At 40.2% G+C, this 22,068-nt stretch overlaps 6 protein-coding genes across 6 annotated transcripts; 2 read left to right on the forward strand and 4 right to left on the reverse strand.

Annotated features, from left to right (window-relative positions):
* Nucleotides 1-8,738: 8,738 nt before the first annotated feature.
* On the forward strand, nt 8,739-10,287 carry BDZ83DRAFT_603515 (Alpha/Beta hydrolase protein). The gene is made up of 6 exons (XM_060507230.1): nt 8,739-9,122; nt 9,177-9,216; nt 9,278-9,402; nt 9,466-9,661; nt 9,728-10,034; nt 10,096-10,287. Exons 1-6 carry the CDS (start codon nt 8,920-8,922, stop codon nt 10,125-10,127), a joined length of 903 nt encoding a protein of 300 aa, XP_060369857.1. The 5' UTR covers nt 8,739-8,919; the 3' UTR covers nt 10,128-10,287.
* BDZ83DRAFT_603520 (ribosomal S3Ae family protein) lies at nt 10,288-11,950 on the reverse strand. Its single transcript, XM_060507231.1, has 5 exons — nt 11,804-11,950; nt 11,612-11,696; nt 11,507-11,532; nt 10,884-11,385; nt 10,288-10,818 (listed from the first exon to the last, which is right to left on the reverse strand). Exons 1-5 carry the CDS (start codon nt 11,815-11,817, stop codon nt 10,675-10,677), a joined length of 771 nt encoding a protein of 256 aa, XP_060369858.1. The 5' UTR covers nt 11,818-11,950; the 3' UTR covers nt 10,288-10,674.
* A 1,023-nt stretch (nt 11,951-12,973) lies between these two features.
* BDZ83DRAFT_747830 (uncharacterized protein) lies at nt 12,974-13,454 on the reverse strand (the record flags this gene model as incomplete). Its single annotated transcript, XM_060513511.1, has 2 exons — nt 12,974-13,056; nt 13,118-13,454. 2 exons carry the CDS (start codon nt 13,452-13,454, stop codon nt 12,974-12,976), a joined length of 420 nt encoding a protein of 139 aa, XP_060369859.1.
* A 1,284-nt stretch (nt 13,455-14,738) lies between these two features.
* On the reverse strand, nt 14,739-17,393 carry BDZ83DRAFT_567792 (GTP cyclohydrolase II; the record flags this gene model as incomplete). The annotated part of the gene is made up of 17 exons (XM_060503987.1): nt 14,739-14,812; nt 14,870-14,955; nt 15,012-15,041; nt 15,096-15,258; nt 15,366-15,369; nt 15,426-15,581; nt 15,631-15,713; nt 15,769-15,811; nt 15,860-15,915; nt 15,968-16,007; nt 16,061-16,130; nt 16,188-16,225; nt 16,275-16,318; nt 16,381-16,520; nt 16,573-16,638; nt 16,867-16,989; nt 17,071-17,393. 17 exons carry the CDS (start codon nt 17,391-17,393, stop codon nt 14,739-14,741), a joined length of 1,539 nt encoding a protein of 512 aa, XP_060369860.1.
* Nucleotides 17,394-19,598: 2,205 nt separating this feature from the next.
* Nucleotides 19,599-20,455, forward strand: BDZ83DRAFT_445086 (transcription elongation factor Elf1 like-domain-containing protein). The gene is made up of 4 exons (XM_060503136.1): nt 19,599-19,753; nt 19,832-19,970; nt 20,034-20,081; nt 20,154-20,455. The coding sequence occupies exons 1-4, from the start codon at nt 19,709-19,711 to the stop codon at nt 20,303-20,305; spliced, it is 384 nt and encodes a 127-aa protein (XP_060369861.1). The 5' UTR covers nt 19,599-19,708; the 3' UTR covers nt 20,306-20,455.
* A 7-nt stretch (nt 20,456-20,462) lies between these two features.
* BDZ83DRAFT_567459 (uracil phosphoribosyltransferase) lies at nt 20,463-21,468 on the reverse strand (the record flags this gene model as incomplete). The annotated part of the gene is made up of 4 exons (XM_060503959.1): nt 20,463-20,514; nt 20,571-20,587; nt 20,650-21,163; nt 21,302-21,468. 4 exons carry the CDS (start codon nt 21,466-21,468, stop codon nt 20,463-20,465), a joined length of 750 nt encoding a protein of 249 aa, XP_060369862.1.
* Between the last annotated feature and the right edge of the window lie 600 nt (nt 21,469-22,068).

Here is a 22,068-nt window from a genome sequence, read left to right on the forward strand (position 1 = left end):
TTCGCTATATCTTTTATATTAATAAGTTATAAAAAAAGCCCTTTAAAATCCTATTTAATAACGTATTAAAAAAGTATTTTCTTTTGAATTAAATCGAGTTTATATTATTAAAGCTAAATATAATCGTAGCGTAATTGATTATTTATTTTATATAATATAGTACTTTTAGGAATACTATATATCTTTATAATACGTTATATATTAAAATTCCGGCCTATAATACGTATCAATTTAGTTATTTTCATAATAAAAATAATTTTATTTTTTAAATATAAATTAATATTATAATTATTAAGTTATTATGCGTTAAAGGTTTAAGTAATCAAGAATAAAGCGCGTTTTAGAAAAAGTACGTCGCTAATTAATATACGTCGCTAGGTAATAAAGTACGTTAATTAAGTCCCTTATTATAAATATATTAAATAGCTTATATTTTTCGTTATTTATAAATTACTTAAATAACTTTATATTTAATATATATTTAATTTTTTATTTTTATATAATTTATATTATAGTTCTTCCGTTCCCGGGGTTTTTTGATTATTCTATTTTATCTTATATATATAATACGCTATAGCTACTAAGTATTAATAAAATAAGCCTTAGTTTTATATAGTGGTTTTTTTCTAGCTTTATAAATATAAAAGATCGACCTTAATAGGATTAAGCTTTTAAAAGAGATTATATAATATAATATACTTTTTAACTATATAATACGCGTAATATACCCTAAATACGTACTTAATTTAATATAATAATTTCGATATAAAAACCGCTATATAATTTAAGATAAATAAATTACTTTACGTAATAATAGTAATTAAAAAGGTTAATTATAGAGGTCGGCTATAGAGGTCGGCTATAAAGGTTAAAAGTAGCCCTTAACTATAGAGGTTCTAAACTTTAATAATAATATAAAGGTTTTTTTTTTAAAAAAAAAGGGCTAAAAGGGCTAATATTTAGCTACTCTTTATATTAAAGTTCGTAAATATTCTTCTTATTTTTATTATTTTTATATTATTTATAAGCTTCTCTATTTAAATTAAATAAACTATTAAATAAACTTATTAAACGAACCTATTAGTATATAAGTTACTAACTAAGTAATTAGTTAAATAACTAGTTAGAACTAGTTAAGAGTCTAGCTAATTAAATTATATTAATAAAAACCTATTTATTTAATATATAGTTAGTAATTAGCGGGCTAGGACTAACGATGCCCTTTAATAGGTCTCCCCCTCTAAAGCTTAATAAATTAGGCCCCTTTAATACCCTAATTATTATAGTTAATATAAATATATTAAAAAAAGTAATATAATACTTTTTAATAATATAAAATCTAGTTAAGTAATAATATAAATACTATGAATAGCCGGGCTAATATAGATATTAAAATTTAAGATATTAATATTAATTTGAAAATTATATTTTATAAAGTTAATAACTTTTTAAATACGAGCTATATTATAAATATAAAGAATTATATAAAAGGTCCCCTAATTTTTAATAAAAAAAACATATTATATTAGACCTAGCTATTTATATAAGCTAATATTAAGAGGTTTTATATACGTTAAAGTAAATAACGCTTGCTCTTTAAACGGCTAGAACTTAAAACGGCTATTTATTTAAATATAAGATATTAAAAGTATTTATTATTTAAGTATTTTATTTAAAATAATTATTCATAAAAGGGGTCCTCGGGGTTAAATAAAAAGTAATCCTCTTTTATATAAAAAGTTATTATAGTTTTTTATATTTTTTAACCCTTAAAATTAAATAATTTAATTATTTTTTAAATAAATAAATGTTTTAATATTTCAATATATCGTCGTTCTTTTTAAAATTAATATCGTTAACGCTAAATAGTACTTTATAATTAATTTTTATTTAAATACGTTATTAAACGACGTTATAAAGTTCGTTTAAATTATAAAGTAATTCTTTTTTATTAAAATAATAAAAACTAGTTCCTATATCGATTTCGTTTTTTTTAATTTAAAAGTCGATTTTTTTTTAATTTATAATTTTGAAATTAAAAGTCGGTCTTTTAAATATTATAAATTCTATTTTTATATAAAAGGTTTTAAAGCTATTTTTAATTATCTCGTTATATTATATAGACGAGGGCTACGTAGCTCAGTAATATAAGCCTAAAGAGTCTAAGCGCTCGCTTAATTTTTAGAGTTTTGCTATCCGGGCAGTACTGTTTGTACCTGCCCACGGGCCACTTAGCGCACCTATTTCCTCCACGAGCCACAGGGCAATTACCCACGGTCGTAATTGCCCACGGTCGTAATTACCTATAGTCGCAATTACCTACTTTTAACTATAAGTACCTATTTCTAGTTACTATAATTAATTAAAGTAAAAATAGGTAATTATAACGGTGGGTAATCGCGACGGTAGGCAATTGCGACCGTGGGTAATTACGACCGTGGGTAATTGCCCTGTGGCTCGTGGGCCCTGGCTGCCTTATATAAGTGCGGCGCTGGGAGGTGAGTGTGGGGTAGGGTCCGACCTTCGGGTTAAGGGGCTCTCATTGGCTGAAAAAGTGGGTTACTGCCCGAATAGCTAAACAGTACTGCCCGGATAGCAAAACTCAATTTTTAATATAATTTAAAAAAAAGTAGTTTAAATCTACCTATAGTTAACGTTTTTCGGCTTAAGTAACTAGTAACTACGTAACGTTAATAAAAACGTACCCCGTAACCCCTTAGTAAAGGTAACTATATATAGCTAATTAAAATAATATTAATTTATTACTTTATATATATACGTATTATAAATTCTATATTATATACTAAAATTATATAACGCGTATAAAGTTATATAAATAGCGCCTACGTAACTAAACTAATAATATAATAACTTATTATAATTAGTTTATTAAATAGGGCCGAACCGGTTAATTTGAATATTATTACCTAGATATAGATATAAAGTAATTATATAATAAAAAAACTAATATATAAAGGGTTAACCTAGGACCTACTTATTTAGAAATCTATTAGTATTATATAAATATATACGTAATTAAATAAATAGAAAAGATAGTACGTAAATAAATATAAAAACCTATAATATATTATATAGACGAGATTATTTATAATTTCTTTTGTATCGGGCCCTTTTTTTTAAACTTAAAAAGTTATTTCTTTATATTTATTAAAAATCTTTATTTAATTCGTTTTTTTAAAAAAGTAAAGGGTATTTATTATAATTAAATCCGTTTTTACTCTTTTTTTTTTAAGTCTTTTTATATCTAGAAAATAGTAGTAATATACTCGAGGTTATTTTTTTTAAAAAAAAATAGGGTTAATAAATAGATAATTTTTCTTTTTTTATTATTATTATTAGGGTTTTAATAAGGGGTATAGAGCTATTATATCTAGATTATCTATTATTTTTAGGTTTTCTTAAATACTATCTTATCTATTCCTTGCTATTTTAATATATAAAATAATTATTATTATAATAAGCTATTTATAGTTGTTATTTATAAAGGATTTTTTAGTTATAATATTTACTCGTTTTTCAAAACGGGCTAATATTAAATTTATTTAGGCTATTAATAATCCCTAGCTATATACCCTAGCTTATTATATATTATAGGTTTTTATATTTATTTACGCACTATCTCTTCTATTTATTTAATTATGTATACGCTTATATAATATTAATAGATTTCTAAATAAGCGGGTCCTAGGTTAACTTTTTATATATTAATTTCCTATATTATATAATTACCTTATACTTATATCTACGTAATAGTACTTAAACTAACTAGTTTAGCCCTATTTAATAAACTAATTATAATAAATTATTATATTATTAATCTAGTTACGTAATTGATTACGTAATTCTAGTATATAATATAGAATTTATAATATATATATATATAAAAGAATAGATTAATATTATTTTAATTAGCTAACGTATATAATAAGCGAGTAAAATAAATAAGCGAATAAAATATAGAACCGCGACTATATTATATAAATTAATAAATCTTAACGCCCACTTTATTAATTTAATAAAACTATTTAGAGTCCTCTTTTTTAGATATTTCTTTATTAAATTAATATATTTACGTATTATAACTAGTATTTTTATAAACGTTATATCGTTATTAGCCCGTTTTAGTCCTTGGTTAGTAATTATTATTTTAATACGTTTCTTTTTTTACCTAAGCTATAGCCTCTCTTTATAATTAAAGGTCCTCTTTTTTAATTATAATAAAACTTCTTTTTTATTAAAAACGGTTTTTTTTAGCTCTCTAGCGTTAATTAAATAAGTTATTTTCTTTTTAAAAGATCTAGTTTTTAGATCTTAATAAAGCGATTTAGTATATAAACCTATAAGCCCCTTTAAATAAATACTCTATAGTTTCGATAATTAAAATTAAAGAGCTATTTTAATAACGGGTAATTCTATTTTTAATAAATTATAATTATAAAAACGCTTTAGTTAGGTTATTTAGTATTTAAAAAGTTTATACTAGGGGTATTATTAGGAGGGATTTTAAAAGCGTCGGAGTATATAATTTTATGTTAAGCTTTAAAAGTATACTCTTTATATTTAAAAGTATAAATCTTATCTTTTTAAATCCTTTTTAAATATTTTTTTTTATAATTACTTATATAAAAGCCTTATAAAATATTAAAAAGAAGTCCTTTTTAATAATATATATATTATCCCGATATATCTTATCCTCGATTTTTTAATTATATACCTTTTTTAAAGGCTTAAAATATCCGATATTTAAAAGCTAAAATAAATAAAATAAATAAGCTAATATATATAGGGTAATAATATTATTCTCTTTATAAAAAAGCTTAAAATCCGCAAAGTAATAACTTTTATATCCGTTGATAATAAAAAAGTAATATTAACCCTTTTTATATAGTTTTATATACTATTTAAAGTACTAAGCCTAATCTAAGCCTCTTTTATTTATTATCTATCTATTTTTAAATATTATAATAACCTAATTATATAAAAGACTAGATTCTATATATTAAATAGAGAAGTAATATTAATTTATAATAATAATATATAGCGGGACGCTATAACTTAACAAGTTAATAGCTTAAATAATTATAACCTATTTATAATTACTAAGCTATATTAATTTTATATTTAAACGCCTTTTAATATTAATTACGATTATATTAGTTAAGATCTAGTTTATTATAAAGCTAGTCTCGTTAAAGTTATAGATATTTAAATTTATAATACTATACTTTATAATTATATTCGCTATAAATAAAAACTACGCGTTTATTATAACTAAATCTTTATATTAAGCCTTTTTATAGTCCTATTTATAAAAACGATGCGTTTATAATTATAACTATCGTTTAATAAAGTTTAAAACCTATCGCTTTTTAATAAAGAGCGCGTCGTAGTTAATAAATAATCGATTTATTATTTTTTTAATATTATAAAGCCGGGGAGGAAATAATTAAGAATTTAGGTTAAGGATATATTTAATTAACTTCTCTTTTTTAAAAACCGTTAAATTATATAAATTTAATATAATATTACGTTATAATAATATTCTTTTTAATTACCGGGTTAACGTAACGTAACTAACTAAATAGATCTTAGTTATAGCCTAAGCGCTTAGTTTTAGATAACTTTAAATAGCTTAGAGGGTAAGCTAAATATTAGATTCTTTATTTTAATATATTATAATAAGTTATAGAAAAAAAACGCCCGATTATATTAAAATAATATAGTTGCGGTTCTATATTTTATTTGTTTATCTATTTTACTCGCTTATTATATACGTTATATATAGCTATCCTTTATTAAAGGGGTTATAGAGTATATATATCTATATTTATATAGTTATTAATTATATAAATATAAAAAAACGTTAATTACGAGCAGATTTAAACCGCTTTTTTAAAAAATGTATATAAATTAGCCTAGACGTTTAGACTCCCTAGACTTATATTACTAAGCTACATAGCCACCCTAGCTTATTATATTTATAGTATTTAAATTCTTTTTTTAGATAGTTATTTTTCTTTTTAATAATATTAAAGTCTATAGGTCCGTTATATTATCTATAAATAGTACTTTAATAATACTTATTCTAGTTATTATAAAGTTATTAATTTATTTAAAAGCTATATTAAAGCTACTATTAATATTTACGTTTACTATTAGATTTTTATTTATAATTTTTTTTTTAAAGTTAGTTATTAAGTTTAATAGCGAGTTTATTATATTAAAAAACTTTTTAGTTTATTAAATAGAACTAGTTTGTCTTTAACTTTATCTTTTAGTTTTTAATAAAATATAAACATTTTTATATTATTAATAAGATCTAGCTAAGTATTAAAATATTTAAATTTATTAAAATATTTTTTTTATTAACTTAGTTTATTATAATTATACTAAATTATACTTAGCTTATCGTTTTTTATTAAAGTTTTAAAATAAAGACCTAAAAACTTTTTAAATTTATCAAAATTATAATAAATATTATATATTTTAATAAAGTACTAGTTAAAAATCTCTTTATTAAACTATTTTTTTTAAATAGGTTTAAACTATTTAAAGGCTCGTTCCCTAAAACAATTAATAATATATATAACTTTTTTCAATTTTATTAATAAAGTCTTTATAATAAAAGTTCTAATAGTTCTTAACTTAAATTAAAAAACTTTCGAAAATATTTTAAGTACTTTTATAAATAATAAATACGCTAAGCTTAAGTTTTTATTATCCTTCTTAAAAAAGGTATAAGGGTACGGGCAGGCAGGTACAAAGTCCCTAGCCCAGTAGCTTACTTAAGCGTACGTATAATACACGTCTAGTACGTAGTATTAGAAGTAACTAGTCTTTTAAGTTAATTGATAAGAGCGTAGTATATTACCTACCTCTTTATAATTCTTTTAATATTATATAGGTCTTCTAGCTAATTAAAGCGGGTACTAAGTATATATAGGGGCTAGGTTTAAGTCTTATTTATAAAAGCCCTAATACGCTAGCTCTATTAGCTTATATTAAGCTTAGAAAAAGGTATATAGACCGTACGTTATTAATAGTTCGGTAAGTACGGGGCTAAGTACTTACCCTCGGGGTTAGCGTATATACTTTCTTTTTAAGCGGGTAAGTAGGCGCTAAATATATATAATAAATTGTAACTCGGGACGCGTTACTAAAAGAAAGAGGTAATTATAAAGGTACGGGTAGGTAAGTATAAAGCCCCTAGCCCGGCAGCTTATTTAAGTATATGTATAATATACGTCTAGCACGTAGTACTAAAAATAACTAATCTTTTAAGTTGATTAATAAAAGCGTAGTACACTACCTACCTCCTTACAAAAGGGTACCGATAATATTAATAATAGCTTAAAGAGGATTAACTTCTTTTTAAAAAGCCTAAATATTAATATTTACTATTTATTTTAAAATTAAATAACTTCGTTTTCTAGGTTTTAAATATATTAAAGGCTATTCCTAAACTATTAAATTATAATTTTAAAATTATAAAACTTATATATAGTTTCGTTATATATAGTTTATATTTCAATAATATTTATATATTTTTTTAAGTCGTTTTTTAAGTTATTTATAAACGTCTTCTTAAAAATAACTTCGTTATTAAAGTTAACGTTTATTAAAACTATTTCTATTTATTTAATTAAGCTTTAAATAGGTTATTTAAAAAAAAAAGCTTAAAATAAACAATTTTATAAAAATATAAAAAGATATTATTTATACTATTTAATTAGTCTTTTATAAAGTAAATTTACTAAATAAAAGTAATTAAAGTATTATAGCTAGCTATTTATAGCAAATATATTAATAGAAATTAAAGCTATAAATATTAAATAGTTAATATTATAATTATAAATAGGTTTTTAAAAATTATATTTATAAATTATAAAATAAATAAAGCTTTAATAATTAATCATAGTTTTATTAAAAAGGGGTTTTAATAAAAATAGTTAAAAATAATTATAAAATTTAATAATATTAAGTTAATTATTAAAGAAGTTATAAAAAGTCTATTTTTAAGCCTAGCTTAAGTCTATACTATATATAAGTCTTGTTTTTAAATATATTCTTTATTTTAACTATTTGTTAATTAAATTCTTTATTATAAATATATTAAATAGCTTATATTTTTTAGTTATCTATAGATTATTTAGATAACTTTATATTTAATATAACCTTATCTTTTATTTTTATATAATTTATATTATAGTTTTTCTATTCCTAGGGTTTTTTTAATATTTAATTTTATTTTATATATATAATACGCTTTAGCCGCTAGGTATCAATAGGGCAGGCCCTGGGTTTATATTAGGTCGTAATACGTAAATATTAATATTTACTTTTTTATATAATATAGTTACTGTTTTATATTTTATTTACTTATCTATTTCACTTGCTTATTATATACGTTAATAATATTTATTAAATAGTTAATTATAAAAGTTAGTTATAAAGGTTAAAAGCGGCCCTTAACTATAAAGGTTTCAAACTTTAATAATAATATAAAGGGTTTAAAAATAAAGGGCTAAAAGGCTAATATTTAGTATATTAAAGCTTATAAAGATTTTTCTTATTTTTATTACTTTTTATGTAATATATAAACTTAATTTTAATTAAATAAATTATAGATAAACTACTAAATAAACTTATTAATATATAAATCCTCTTTATATTTATATTTCTATTAAATAAAAAAGTTGAAGTAGTATAATTTTAAAGTCTTGACTAGTTAAATAACCCTAGTGCTCGGAGTATATTACTAAATAAGCTTATATATATATCACTCTCCTTCCTTGTTAGTGGATTAAGTGACTATCACGACCCACAGAGTAGGCGCAGAATCAACGACATGGCCCAGGGCAGTCAGACTCACCGTCACCAACCCCTCGAACTTGGATCATGATGGCATCTCCGCGGGTTGTCATGCGACGCAGTGTCAATATCGGGCTGAACTCATGGCGGATGTTTTCCTCCCAAAGCAGGTTGACGTTGTCTTATGACCTGCATGAGCCCAGCAAGCGACCTATCGGCGGGTCCTCCAACCCCATCATTTTTCTTCATGGTCTCTTCGGATCCAAGAAAAACAACAGGAGTATTAGCAAGCGAGTTCATCTATGACTGCACGGCTCTGATACGGCATGCTAACCGCCATGTAGAGTTCTCGCTCGCGACTTGGGTAGACCAGTGTATGCTTTGGTAAGATTCACAGGCCGATCCGCCAGTGCGTCGGAAGGATTTTCACTGAGATTTTGACCAGGACCTACGCAACCATGGCGAATCTCCTCACGCAAAGCAGCACGACTACGTCCATATGGCGGACGACGTTGCTGCATTCATGGACCAGCATGGACTGACGCTGCCCACTGTCATCGGTCACTCGATGTGAGTCGTTTCCATTTGAGCGCGTTACGCTGCTGCATGCTGAACGAGATGAACCATTCTCAGGGGAGCTAAAGCCGCCATGACCCTTGCTTTGAAGTCACCCGAACTTGTGCAAGATATCGTGGCGGTGGACAATGCGCCTGTTGACGCTGTCTTGGAGAGCTCATTTAGCAAGTACATCCAGGGTCTGAAGAGAATCGAAGCAGCGAACATCACGAAGCAAGCTGAAGCGGACGACATCCTGAAGGAGTACGAGGACGTGAGATTATTCCACTTTACTCTTAGACGGTCTGCTCGATCAATCATGCTCACTACAGTGCTCCAGTCTCTCCCTATTCGCCAGTTTCTTCTGGGTAATTTGTACCGGCCCGAGGCTGGCAAGCCGCAGCAAAAATTCCGGGTGCCCCTCGACATCATCAGTCGGTCCTTGATCCACATGGGCGATTTTCCATTCAAGGACCCGACAAAGACTCGCTTCGAAAAGCCTGCTCTATTTGTCCGGGGAACTAGAAGCAAGTACGTGCCTGATGACGTTTTGCCAACGATTGGTCAATTTTTCCCAAAGTTCCGACTGGCAGATCTCGATGCCGGGCACTGGTGCATTTCGGAGAAACCAGAGGAGTTTCGTCAAGGTACTGTACAGTAACACTTTATCCTCAAGATTTAGTCACAATACTGATCGCCCCTTGGTAGCGGTTGTTGAGTTCTTAAGGAACCAAGACTAGAGGATCCTCGGGGGTAAGCTGCTGTAGCTGTTTCACTCATCCTTCACCAAGCTATTGTGCATAATTGGCGAGTGGCGTTGAGGGCATATATTTAAACTAGGCAAATGTTCTGGACCGGGCCACATAGACTTGCTATAGATTCAATCCCACCAGGGACTTTTCGTACACCGTGGTATTAGGGATTGGTCAGGCGGCCCTCGCAGGTCGTTTTCTTCACCAGTCAGGGGAAATGAGCAAAGTCGTGATGGCCAGGCCACCAGCGGACCTTGAGCTGGAGGACCTTGAGCTGGAGCGCGAATATCCCAATCAAGGGAAGCAGCCTCGCATTTCCCGTATCCGTGCCAGACAACTCGCAGCCAGGCTGCGTACACATTGCAAAGTGTCTTTGAAGAATTGACCATTTACCATTTTGAGGTACCCTAGACCCGCAGCCGCCTTATATGCTACGCCATGTGCAACGACCTAAAACAATGCCGGATTTGTTTCCCGGCCGGTAGAGCCAGAGTCCCCTTCTGCCGGAGCATCCATCATGCAGGGCCTGATTCCTTTAAACCTCCTCAAGAACGCGCTCCTTGAACTCCCGCTCAACCTTCTGTCCCTGGTCGTCGGTGCCAGACTCGCCGTGGAGACCCATCAGGGCGCCGAGGTCGAACTTGGGCTGCTTGAGGAGCTTGACCTTGCGGATGTGGACCTGGGATGGTTTGTTAGTACCATTTAGTCACAGAGACAGCGCCACGAAAGGCAAAGAGTACTTACGTTCTGCAGGGGGTAGATGCCCTGGGTGGACTTCTCAATCTCACGGCCGATGACCTCGGGGATGAGCTTGGAGGTCAGCTGGGTGAGAGTGCAGGTAGAGGCCTCGCGCTGGATGATCTCAGTCATCTTACGGCGGATGGCACGGATTTGCGAAGAGGCAGCGTATGTGGTCTTCTTGATCTGGTTGGGGCGGCGCTTGGTGAAAGCAATGGCGAAGAGGCGGAGGAGGTAGTCGTCGGTGGTCTTGACGGTGACGTTGGCCTCGATGAGGGTCTGCCACTTGCGGACGAGGGAGCGGAGCTTGTCGGAGGTGAAGTCGAGGCCGTGGAAGTTGGTCAGGCAGTTCTTGCCCTGGACCTCGTCGACACGGAGCTTAACCTTGCGGAAAGCGTGGTCCTCATCCTTCTGGAGATCAGCCAGAGAGACCTCCAGAATGCGGCCCTTCAAGGCGTCGTTGGCGTTCTTGAGACCAGTGGTTCTGTTGACCAGGGTCTTGCCGACACTAAAAGACACACGCAGTCAGCACCCATGTGTCCAATAGCTCAATTCCTTCTCGCGTTCGGCTGTTGACGATGGCTGGATATCGAATCGTAATCCACTTCGATTTTGGGCTGAAAACTCACTCGCGAACGTTGAAAGGCGCGGGGGCCTGTGAGAGGGGAAAAAATTCAGTCAGCATACTGCGGCACGGCATCGAGACTTATTTGACATAGCGGCCAAACACATACCTTGATCTGGTACCAATCCTTGCGGGAGAAGGGGTCCACGGTCTTCTTCTTGAGACCCTTCTTGCCCTTGGACAATCTCTTGTTCCTGCGAGAGAAACACTGGTTAGCTTTTGTTGACAGCCTGCGCCTGCGAGACGACGATTGCGGCCGGTGGCATATCGTCGTCAATTCGTCTGAGGTGGTTGCTCTCACTTTCCCACAGCCATTTTGGGCGGCTGTTAATTGTCTGGCGGATGAACGTTGAGTAGTTGAAAGGTTTGGAGGGGTGTTAGTTTCGCTGGTGATAAAATTCAAGATGCGAGAATGTGTGGCTCGAAATTCTTAGCGAGTGTGCCCCGTTCGAATTATGTAATCCGGGTTTTTTCCAGCATGGGGCACTGTGCCTGCCCCTGCCCCGACCACGCCAGGGCAAGCACCGCATGGACTCCGTCAGCCAGTAGCACAGTAATCAGCTATCGATGCCGTGTCTAGCACTGTAAGTCACGTGATACACTTTTTTTTCATAATTCTCAGGCGTCGAAGCCAGCCCCAAGAGTTCCACTTCTGAGACGTCAGTGTCTCTGCAATTTTTCAGCCAACGCCTTTAATTGGTCGACTATTGAAGACCACTTTGGCCAGTGACATGTCATCACAATGCTTCGGCCCCTACCTACCTAGTAAAGATTGAAGGCAAAAAGATACCACTCCTGGAAGTATGCCCCGCCTCTGGAGCAAGGTGGGCGTGATGCCCTGTGCCTCCACATCGTGGTGATCGGTGACCGGGTCTCTCCCGCCTTACCGAGATTTACATCCATTCAGTTCTGTCCGTGAACAAGCACGGCAACATGAGGTAGTGTATCTTTAGTTTACGCCTACATTCTTACCACCCGTGTAAACCTATGTACCGTTTTATCTTATGTTCGGTTTGACATACGTACGGGTATCACACATAGAACAACCTTGAAAAGCTAGATATCCTCCAAGATTCCACAACGCCATTGAACGAACAACGCGGCTTTCGCGTTTCTCAAAAGGAAAGATGCGCAACTCCTCAACCGACCCCGAACCCACAAAATCAACGCCCTGGCGCTAGAACGAATTATATCCGACTCTCAACAACTTCGATATTTTCAGATCGCCCATTCCGTACCATTGTCCGGCCTCTGTCTTGTATCTTCGCGCCGTCTCTCCTGTCGTTCCTGTTTCCTCCTCGCTCAATCACCAGCCGGGAGCAAAACAACTCTAGGCCGGCGTTGTCTTTTATTTCCTCGCCTTGTTCCGCACTTACGCAGAACGCTTATTATGTGCTGAAACTCCCAGTTACAGCGTTAAACTCTTTCGGGGAAGCTCTTCCATGTCGACTCATCACGACAATTCCCCGTTTTATACGTCCTCTTCCTTGTCATCGCTTCGCCGTTCTCCATCCCACGCATCAAAGTTGGGAAAGCTGAAATAGCCGTTCGAGTCTGGCCACACTGGTATCAGTAATTTGATCGTCAGATGCTGGTATCGTGGCAGTCTACGAACAAGATAGGTGTTCTCGATGGCCCTGGACTCGATTTGTGGCTGGAATGGTCATGTCTTCGGCGCTGAGCGACGCCATATGGGGAGCAGCCACCGACGTCGGTGAGTATTCAGGAGCATGGCCCGAACATACGGCAACGCGGCTGAGGAGTTCGGTGGCCCTTTGCGACGATTGCGGGCTCGAAATGGCGCCACGGCTGGCATTGGATGTTGTTGTGATGGTAGGTTCCGTTGCGCTGGCTCTTAGGAGCCTTGGCCGACGTCGACGATCCGGCCGAGGTGATGCCTCTCTCCTCCGCACACCGTCCGTGTCTCGAAGGTCCCGGGAAATGGTGGCCATCGCGTTGAACAAATATCCTGGTTTAGGTTTGGATGAGACCGATAATGGCACGACGGCGATCGAATTGCAAGAGTGCAACAGTTCTGGGATGACAAGAGACCATAATTGCTATGTTGCGCCCCTCGTCAAGTGGGCGGGCGTCGTGCGCGTTAACAACAAGCCATCACCTCCGGCTACTCGGCGAGAATGTCGGTTCCTTGGGGACGGGCGAGCCCGGTCGACGGTTTTCCGCTGACAGTACCAGCGTTCCATCATTGGACCACATGGCCGGTGCCTGATGGGGAACCGGCTCCCAACTATGTGTCTGGTGTTGTATGGGTCGGTGAGCATCTCTTTGGGCAGTTATACGCAAAGGCCATGCATGGCCGGCGTCACGCCTGCAGCCATTGTGGGGTTGCCAACCGCTTCGTTAACCATTTCCCGTGAGGTCCCGCTCAGTCGAATCCAATCAAGGCCGCCCATGACCATGGCATTCCCAGACCGGTCAAGGACATAATACACTGCTCGAGCCGGTGTACTCCGTACCTTATACTGCACAACCATAAGTTGATATGTAGTAGTCACGGTAGTATATCCGTAAAGGATTCTGCATCGCAACACCCCCGGTCAGCCCACAGACGAGGTCGGGCCTATCGCGCCCCGGCCTGGTTTCTTCGCAGCCGAGTGGTGCGACAATCACGGCTGATCGTCGTCTCTGGACACTGGTAGACTCTCGCGGCTCTGTATAATCATTATCTATGTTGCAGCTGGTTCGGTCAGCTTTGTATTGTTGCTAGTCAAGTCAATTCAACACAGGCAAGCTATCTCACTGGGCGCGGGGTTGGTTCCTGACCACATGCGTTGCGTCTGTCTGGAAACATGCAGTCCGGCTTCAGACATTATTACGTGCTAGCCAAGGTATCATTGCTCCCGATTTCCACTCCTCACCTGGCTCCCATCTCCCGGTCCAAGACTGGCACGCCATAGGCATACCACATACAGACTATAATGCATGTTCATCTCAAGCCACTGCTGTCGGCAATGGGATAAGTGTTCCGCGGGAAGGCCAGCACTGCACCACCTTGTAGAGGAGCTTCATCGGATCTGAACGATGCCTTTTCATCCGTCATCTAGACCAAGTACCGAAACCATGTGCGTCATCATCTGAAGCTGGCGATGTTGCCTTTGCTTGCCCCTCCCCCCAGCAAATACCATCTCTGCGGGAGCTAATGATCGAGGCTGTGAAGAAAAGAAGGATTTTGTCAGTCATACACGATGCCCGCAGCCCGGGGGAAGCAGGGAGACTTACTCTTCCCACATTCTGCCCTGTACAGCTCTTAACTCTTCTTCTGTCATGCGCTTTCCGGCGGTGAAGTAACCTAGAATGACTCATCAGTCACTGACAGCGGGCCACGCTCCCCTTCTCACTTGCATACCTGCAGTAATCTTTGCATCAATCTCAACGCGAGAATCTGCGGGAATCCACTCATCGGGGAGCTCAACACGCTCATGGATGGGAATTCTAGAGGAATTGTCAGCAATGTCTAAAATGCTGACACGCAATTGCATCGTCATTACCCTTGGCCTACAATGGCATCATGTTTCATGCTGTTGTGGTGCACGTTAGCGTTATGGCGTCTTGGATGATGAAGAGCTACTGACTTGCTCATGCTCAGCATTCTGTCAATCTTGCGGATTCCGAGCCAGTGCAGGATATCAGGCATGAGAGCCTGGAAACGCATGTCCTTCACTCCAGCAATGTTCTCTGTTCTCTTGAAGTAGTCCGATGCTCGGTCTTCGCCCCGCTTGCGAGCGTTGTACACGACTTCGTGGTCAGTTAGCAGCCTGTTATGAAATGTGCAACCTCGGTCACCCGCGTGTAGTCTTCACCCGAGCTAGGAGCGGATGCCGAACAAGCAGGGAGGCACGTACGATACTATACAACTGTCATCAACACATGCTCAATCAATATTAGGTTCCGGCATTGCTCACCTTGGTAACTTCACCGAGGGCTCTACCCTCTTTTCGGAAGTAAATAACGACACCACTGCCGCCATTCTGCGCCTCCTTGACTGCCTCTTCGATACCGAATATGAGATAAGGGCGGCATGTGCAGATATCGGATCCAAACACGTCGCTACCATTGCACTAGGTCGCGGTTAATTGCAAAACCACCCGTAGGAGTGAGACGACAAACCTCATCGTGGATACGCAACGCCAGTCGTACTGACTCGTCGGACATCTTGGCCGGGTCGCCGAAACAGTATACTGTCAGACCACCTATATGATATACATTGTTAGTTCATCCTCTTGCTGGAAGCCTGGGTGCTATTACCTATGGGGGGCAGAAACACCTTAATATCGTTGCGGGTGATCAACTATGACAAATGGTCAGCGTGCGTATCTGTGAGGCAGGGGCCACCAACCTCGGGGTAGCTGCCACCAGTGTGTTCGAAAAGTGACCTTCGCAAGGCCCCCTCGTCTGATTGAAATTAGCTACTGAAAGATTCCCAGATAGTTGTAGCCTGACGAACCGATGCCGAATCTTTCAGCTACGCCAGGGAGATACCAAACCTGTGAAGAGCGTCAGCAAAAAATCTAAGTCAATAGCTGGGAAGCTGACATACCGGCTCGACGGCGAACTTGGTTACGGCTAGCTCTCCAAGCTCATTCAAGCAGACTTTGCCGTCAGGAACACTAGCTAATTAGCCCCTACAACGACACCCACCGTCTCCTGATCATGGATTCACTCACAGTCTTCCGCTCTTGACGCTCTCCTCCAGCTCGGGAAGCTAAGTATTGTCAGGTGACGTAATTTTACTACAGCAGACGCAGCGGTACCTTCATGTGTGCCTTAGTGATGGCGATGGTAGGGCGAATGTCGACTATCGCGATTCAGTCCAAGATCTCATTCTGGAAAAGGTGCAGGCTTAGTGTATCTGCTCACCGTTGTGCTTCTCGATAGTGTCCTTGAAGAGCCAGGGAGACAGATGGCCCCAGGGGTCCATAGCGACAATCTTCTTGGGATCTCCCCATTGAGGGAAGGGGCCAATCTTAGCAGCCGGCTCCGTGTTGGTGAAGTCGGGTCTAGAATCAATGAGTCCATATGCTAGCAGGCTTTGGCGGTAGTACGGCTCACCTATGCTCTAGATTAAGTTGTTTGCTGGCAACAGCCAGGGCATAGTAGATGGAGTAAGAGCCACCGCTGCAATTCCATTGTCAGCTATTCTGTCCCGCAGCAATTCATATCCATGCCATCGAGATGGCCGAAGGGCAGTCCATGGATGGGTCACTCACTGGGCTGAAAACACATGTCAGTTCAAGACAACTCAGCAGACAGGTAAAGGTAAGTACTAACCTCCGACAGCTTGAAATTGGACAAAAGTGTCAGCTAAGGTTGCTCTTCATGCGTAAGTAAGGGGGCTGGGCCTACGGACCGTTACGTCTCCCAATAGTGGTCGATGAACGAGAAACAACAACTGGGCCACGACGATGAGGGTCCGATTCGCCCCAGTTCATGGGGAGAGGGTTGATGCCGATCTGCTTTGGATAAGTCCTGGAGTGAGAGCATCAGTCAGAAAGAGACCTGCAATGGTGATAGGCAGCAGGCGGTGCAGCTCAGTAGCTGAAAACGTACGTTAGGATGATGCGGGAAGTGAGGCCGGATCGCTGGCTAGGTGACGAGGGCACAGCTGGGGCCTGCAAGGTCAAATCGGACGCAGAGCTCTTGGCAGAATCACCGACGACATCGGAAGGCTCGGGGGTTCGAGATCTTTCAGGGACCTCGCCGAGGGATGGCTCCGGACCAAGTGTGGCGGCATCAGGATCAACAGGCAGCTGTTGGTATCGCTGGTTCAGCAGATCGACAGCAGCCACAAGGTCAGACTGAGTCTGCTGAATGGATTTCAAGGAACTTATGACTTCGGCTAACGGGCCGTTGTCAACGGTAGGGTCGCTCATGACGATCAATTTCTAGTTGTCACACTACAACGGCAGAAGACACAGAGAGAGAAAGCCTGTTTTGAGAAGGTCACCCGCGTCTTTCAAAGATGCGCTGTGTTGGGGTGCGAGAGACCGTGAACAGACTGCTATAATGCTTCGCGAGGGAAGATTGAGCAGGAGAGACGGAGAATCGAGACGGAGGCTAGTTAAAAGTAGGAGGAGAGGGAGGAGGAAGAGGAGGAAGAGGAGGAGGAGGAGGAGGAGGAAAGGATAAAGAGACGGGAGATGTGGAAAGGAAGCTGGACGAAATGAAGTTTAATAAGAGGCGAGTGCAAGTAAGACAAAGCTAGAGTATACCGTGTAAGGTAAGAAGAGATGGGGACAGCTATCTATTGAGAGGCAAGGCATACAATGGCAAGTCGGTGACTACCGATGGCTGGTCCACTGGAGAGCCAAGGATGAGGGACGAGGAGAATGACTATATCGAAGTCAGCAGTGAGGGCTATGTAGTAAACAGCATGAGAGAAGATAGAGATGCACAAAGGAGAAACGGTCGACGCCCCGAGGGCGATCTCGTGACCCCATCGGAAGGCGCCGCGCGTGAACATTGAGCTGGCCGGACGGGGAGGGGCAAGTACCCACTACCGTGCCCGACTCTTCTTATCCGTGGGTAGCAGGTGATGCGGTACATGGGCTTTCGAGTCTCACAGACGTCCATGCCATTTACCTTAGTTCGGGCTGGGGACGGGGGTTGGGGTGCTTTCTACGGCGTACCGTACCTTCCTTACCTCACCTGAAAGGCATGCGGGCACCTGCACCCTCCCCCGCCAACCAACCTTACAGTATACACTTACATAACAAACCATGATCGAGGGGCAACTACAAGGCATAGCAGCAGACTCGTGCATGACAAACAGTGCAGTATTGGGTACGGAGTAGTTGTGCACCTTCCCTTACCTCAAGGTGAAGACGTGAAGCTCTGCTGTGTAGTAGTCAAGGTGGTAAGGGAAGGTAGGTAGACTCTGTGCTCAGCATTGCTAGTGATAAGCATCATTGTTTATGGGGAGGTCCACGATAAGGACGCTTGGGTGTGTGGACCTGTGTTGATGCGGCGGCGGCGTCCACCTCAGTTGTCGGGTTGCGGGGCCGTCCGCGACCTTCCCAAACACCCAGGGCAGACAAGGACTCGGTGGAGGCGGGGGGGGGGGGAGAGCAGACAGCTCAATGCGGCTTCGAGCGCCCAAGATAAGGTGATCGACGGGCCTAACGGTACCTTACCTTATAGGTACCTTAACTTCACAAAGGCGTCTGAGGCCAGCAACTACCTAAGACAACCTCATAGAGGGCACTGTCAGAAGACAGTGGAGGTACGATATTGGAGGCGATGAATGCATGAGGTCAGGTTCAGAGTGCTTTACCTCAAGAGACGCCCTCCCACGACCCCTCACTCGCTACGGTAAAATAGATCGAAGACATAAGGTGTCTTGCGTACCTACCTTAACTGTTCACAATAACAATGGCTCATTATGTAGCTCAGAACACTCCATGTTGGATGCAATGCGTGAGGTGTCTATTCGAATCTAACAGTTGTGCAGGTGACATATGGGACGGGTATGAGCCGCCCTTAGCTTGTGCATCAAGTGCCGGACTCCGATATCGTTCCTCTGAATACTTACCTAATGTACGATAGATAGATAGTATACGGACAGGTAGTACTCCATACCTAAGGTACCTTACCTCAAGGTTGGAGCGGGGTGGGATGTGCGATGCTTCCCAGGTTAGGTGCCTTATCGATTACGCGCTTACTTAAGGTGCCTTAAAATGCGTGCATGGCACCTCAGTCACCCCGCTGTCAGCCTCCGATAAGGTACCTAGTGATAGGTAAGGCACGGAGTATGTCTGCGCCAGCAGAGCTTTCTGATCCACCGTGACTGGGGTTAACAAAGCGGCACCAGTGCACCATGCGCCCACGCCGCCTCGGCCAAGGGCTGTCCACCCGCAAAATACATTTGAGAAGTAAGGTAGCCTAGGTCCGCTACCTATCTGAAAGTCGCCGTCGCGCATTCCACCGTCGTATCCGTCGCATTTGCTGGATTCTTGGCTTCCATTCATTCAACACCCGTCGCTGAGCCATCTTCCTCAAACCACCAATCTCATTGCTTCCCTTCCACGTCTGTTCAAACCCACGACGTATCCTGCGCTTGCAACCGCACACGAACGCGCACAACGACGAACTGCGCAACCGTCTATTCGCCGACAGTCTCTCGCCCCGTCTTTGTCCCTTCTACATTCTACGCGCCGGTCGCGCATATTGTTCAGCGTCACTCAACACCATGGGGAAGCGCAAAAGTTCGAGCAAACCTCAAGGGCCGAAAAAGGTTCGTTTGCTTCCTCCGCCTGCGGGCTGGTGAAGGTTCTGGTAGGCTGGCTACGCAGTCACTGACGCCAACTCACAGAGAGAGGTTCTCCCCTCCAAGTTCACATGCCTCTTCTGCAACCACGAAGACTCCGTCGCTGTAAAGCTGGATAAGAAAGCGGGTGTTGGTTCGTTGGACTGCAGAGTATGCGGCCAGATGTTCCAGTGTAGTATCAATTGTGAGGCTCTATTCCTGCAACTGGATCTGTCTCCCCCTTCCTAACCGCTAACCCCTCTGTTAGACCTCTCGGCCGCCGTGGACGTTTACGGAGAGTGGGTGGACGCTGCAGGTAAGTCCATTCTTCGATCTCTATCCGCTGTTACAATAGCCTCGAGAATATGCATTTGACATACGTCCGCAGATGCTGTTGCCAAGGAGGCAGGACCTGCCGGCGGAAGCAACCACAAGACCTCGAGCGCTCGGCGCGCTCCCCCGAGCCGGCCAGTAGACGATGACGACGACGACAGGAGATACGGGGGTGAGGGTATCGATATGGATGATGATGAATACTAGATGAACTAGCAACCTCTCGAACGTACACGAGGAGGTGCATAGTCAATGAACGCAGCCCAGGGTCTGGAACACAGATGGATGAGGACAGCAGTGCAGAAGAAACACAAGCCGGAGACCAATGCCATGTAAAGTTGGCTTTCGGGACATACAGCCACACTCAAACAGTGTAGAACCTGTCCCCAAAATCGCCGAGGCCGGGGATGATGTAGCTATCACAGCCATTAGTATGACAGAGGCTTCTTAACATCGCAGCATGCGAACTTACTTCTTTTCGTCCAGACCCTAGAGCAGAACGATTGTTAGACTGTGTGATCCGAGGCGGACTGAGGCCGGCTTGTACATACCTGGTCGACAAATGCCGTGACAACTCTCAATTTGGGGAACTTTGCGGTAAAGTTCTGGATACCCTCAGGGCTCGCAATGAGGTTCAGGAACAGAATGCGGTCCTCGGGAACACCACGAGCCTTGAGGACCTGGACTGCCATGATGGCGGACCCACCAGTGGCAAACATGGGATCGAGAAGGAGGACCCAGCGCTGGGCGATATCCTCTGGCAGCTTGTCGTAGAACAGTTTCGGCTGAGCTGTCTCCTCATCGCGCTGGATCAAGATCTTGCCGATTCTGACAGAGCGGCAGCAGTCGCGTAAACCTTGCTCCATGGCCTCGCCAGCACGCATGATGGATACGCCGCAAATTTTGCCTTGGAACATAAGGCCAGAGTAAGTCCGACCAATGGGTGTTGTCACGTCATGCTCAACGGTAGGCAAATGGTTCAGTCCTTCCTCCACGAGCAGGCGAATGATGCGGTTGGAGTAGAAGATGAAGTCACCGCGCTCCGTGTTCTTGTCTCTGATGATGCTGCCGGAGATCAGTAAGCCAATGGTACAACTCAAAGAGGTGAGAGGTGTTTCCCTGGCTACGTCTCCGCGTAGGGCCGGTGCCTCATCATAGTCTACCGGATGCTACGAGAGGTAGGGAGAACAGTGGGAAGCTTACGTGAGAAGGGCAATAAGTTGAGGCGTTTGGGACAAGACAACAACGTTGTCTAACTTGATCTCAGTCGAGACAGTGGCCGTGGGCTTCTGGCTTTCTGAACGATACAACGGACCGACACACTGAGTAGGTCCGCTACCGCTGGCGGACTTTGATTCTTGACTTGCCATTTCTGAAGAACAGTGGCTGCGGTGCCTGATCAAGATTTACTCGAGCAAAAGGATGGCGATAGTATGGTATGGAGGAATGCAAGTGAGGTACCGGTACCGGACGAGGTGGGAGGGGTTTGCAATGGGTTTTGTCCAAAGATGGCTTGGCTTGGATCTTAAGGGTAGAAGGAGGAGGTAAGTAAGACGGGCTTTGGGGGTAGAAAAACCCAGAAACTACCTTAAGGTAGGAAGATGGAAACAGGGCAGCGGGCCAGGAAAGCTTCCAATGGATCGATATAAAGTACCTTTGGGCCAGGTCTTCGCGGGAAGCCAAAAGGGTTAAACGGGGTGAACGGATCGATTGTGCCAGGAGACACAATGGAGCTCGCCGTCCCCCGTTGCTCAGGTCAGATACCTAAGGTATGGTAAGGTAGGGTAGGTATCCGTAGATTGCCTACCTAGGTATACCTCGTGTCGAGGAAGGTAGGTAACGAAGCGAAGTGGTCCTACGAGAAAGCAAAAGTGTCTCGACTTGTGGGTAGGTGATAATAGGCAGGTAACCATCAACGTGGGAAATACTGATTTGGTTAGTATCTTACCATACTTTTGTCAAGGTATGTG

The sequence above is a fragment of the Colletotrichum acutatum genome (assembly GCF_030867785.1).
Source record: "Colletotrichum acutatum strain CBS 112980 chromosome Unknown BDZ83scaffold_9, whole genome shotgun sequence".
Classification (NCBI taxonomy): Eukaryota; Fungi; Ascomycota; class Sordariomycetes; order Glomerellales; family Glomerellaceae; genus Colletotrichum; species Colletotrichum acutatum.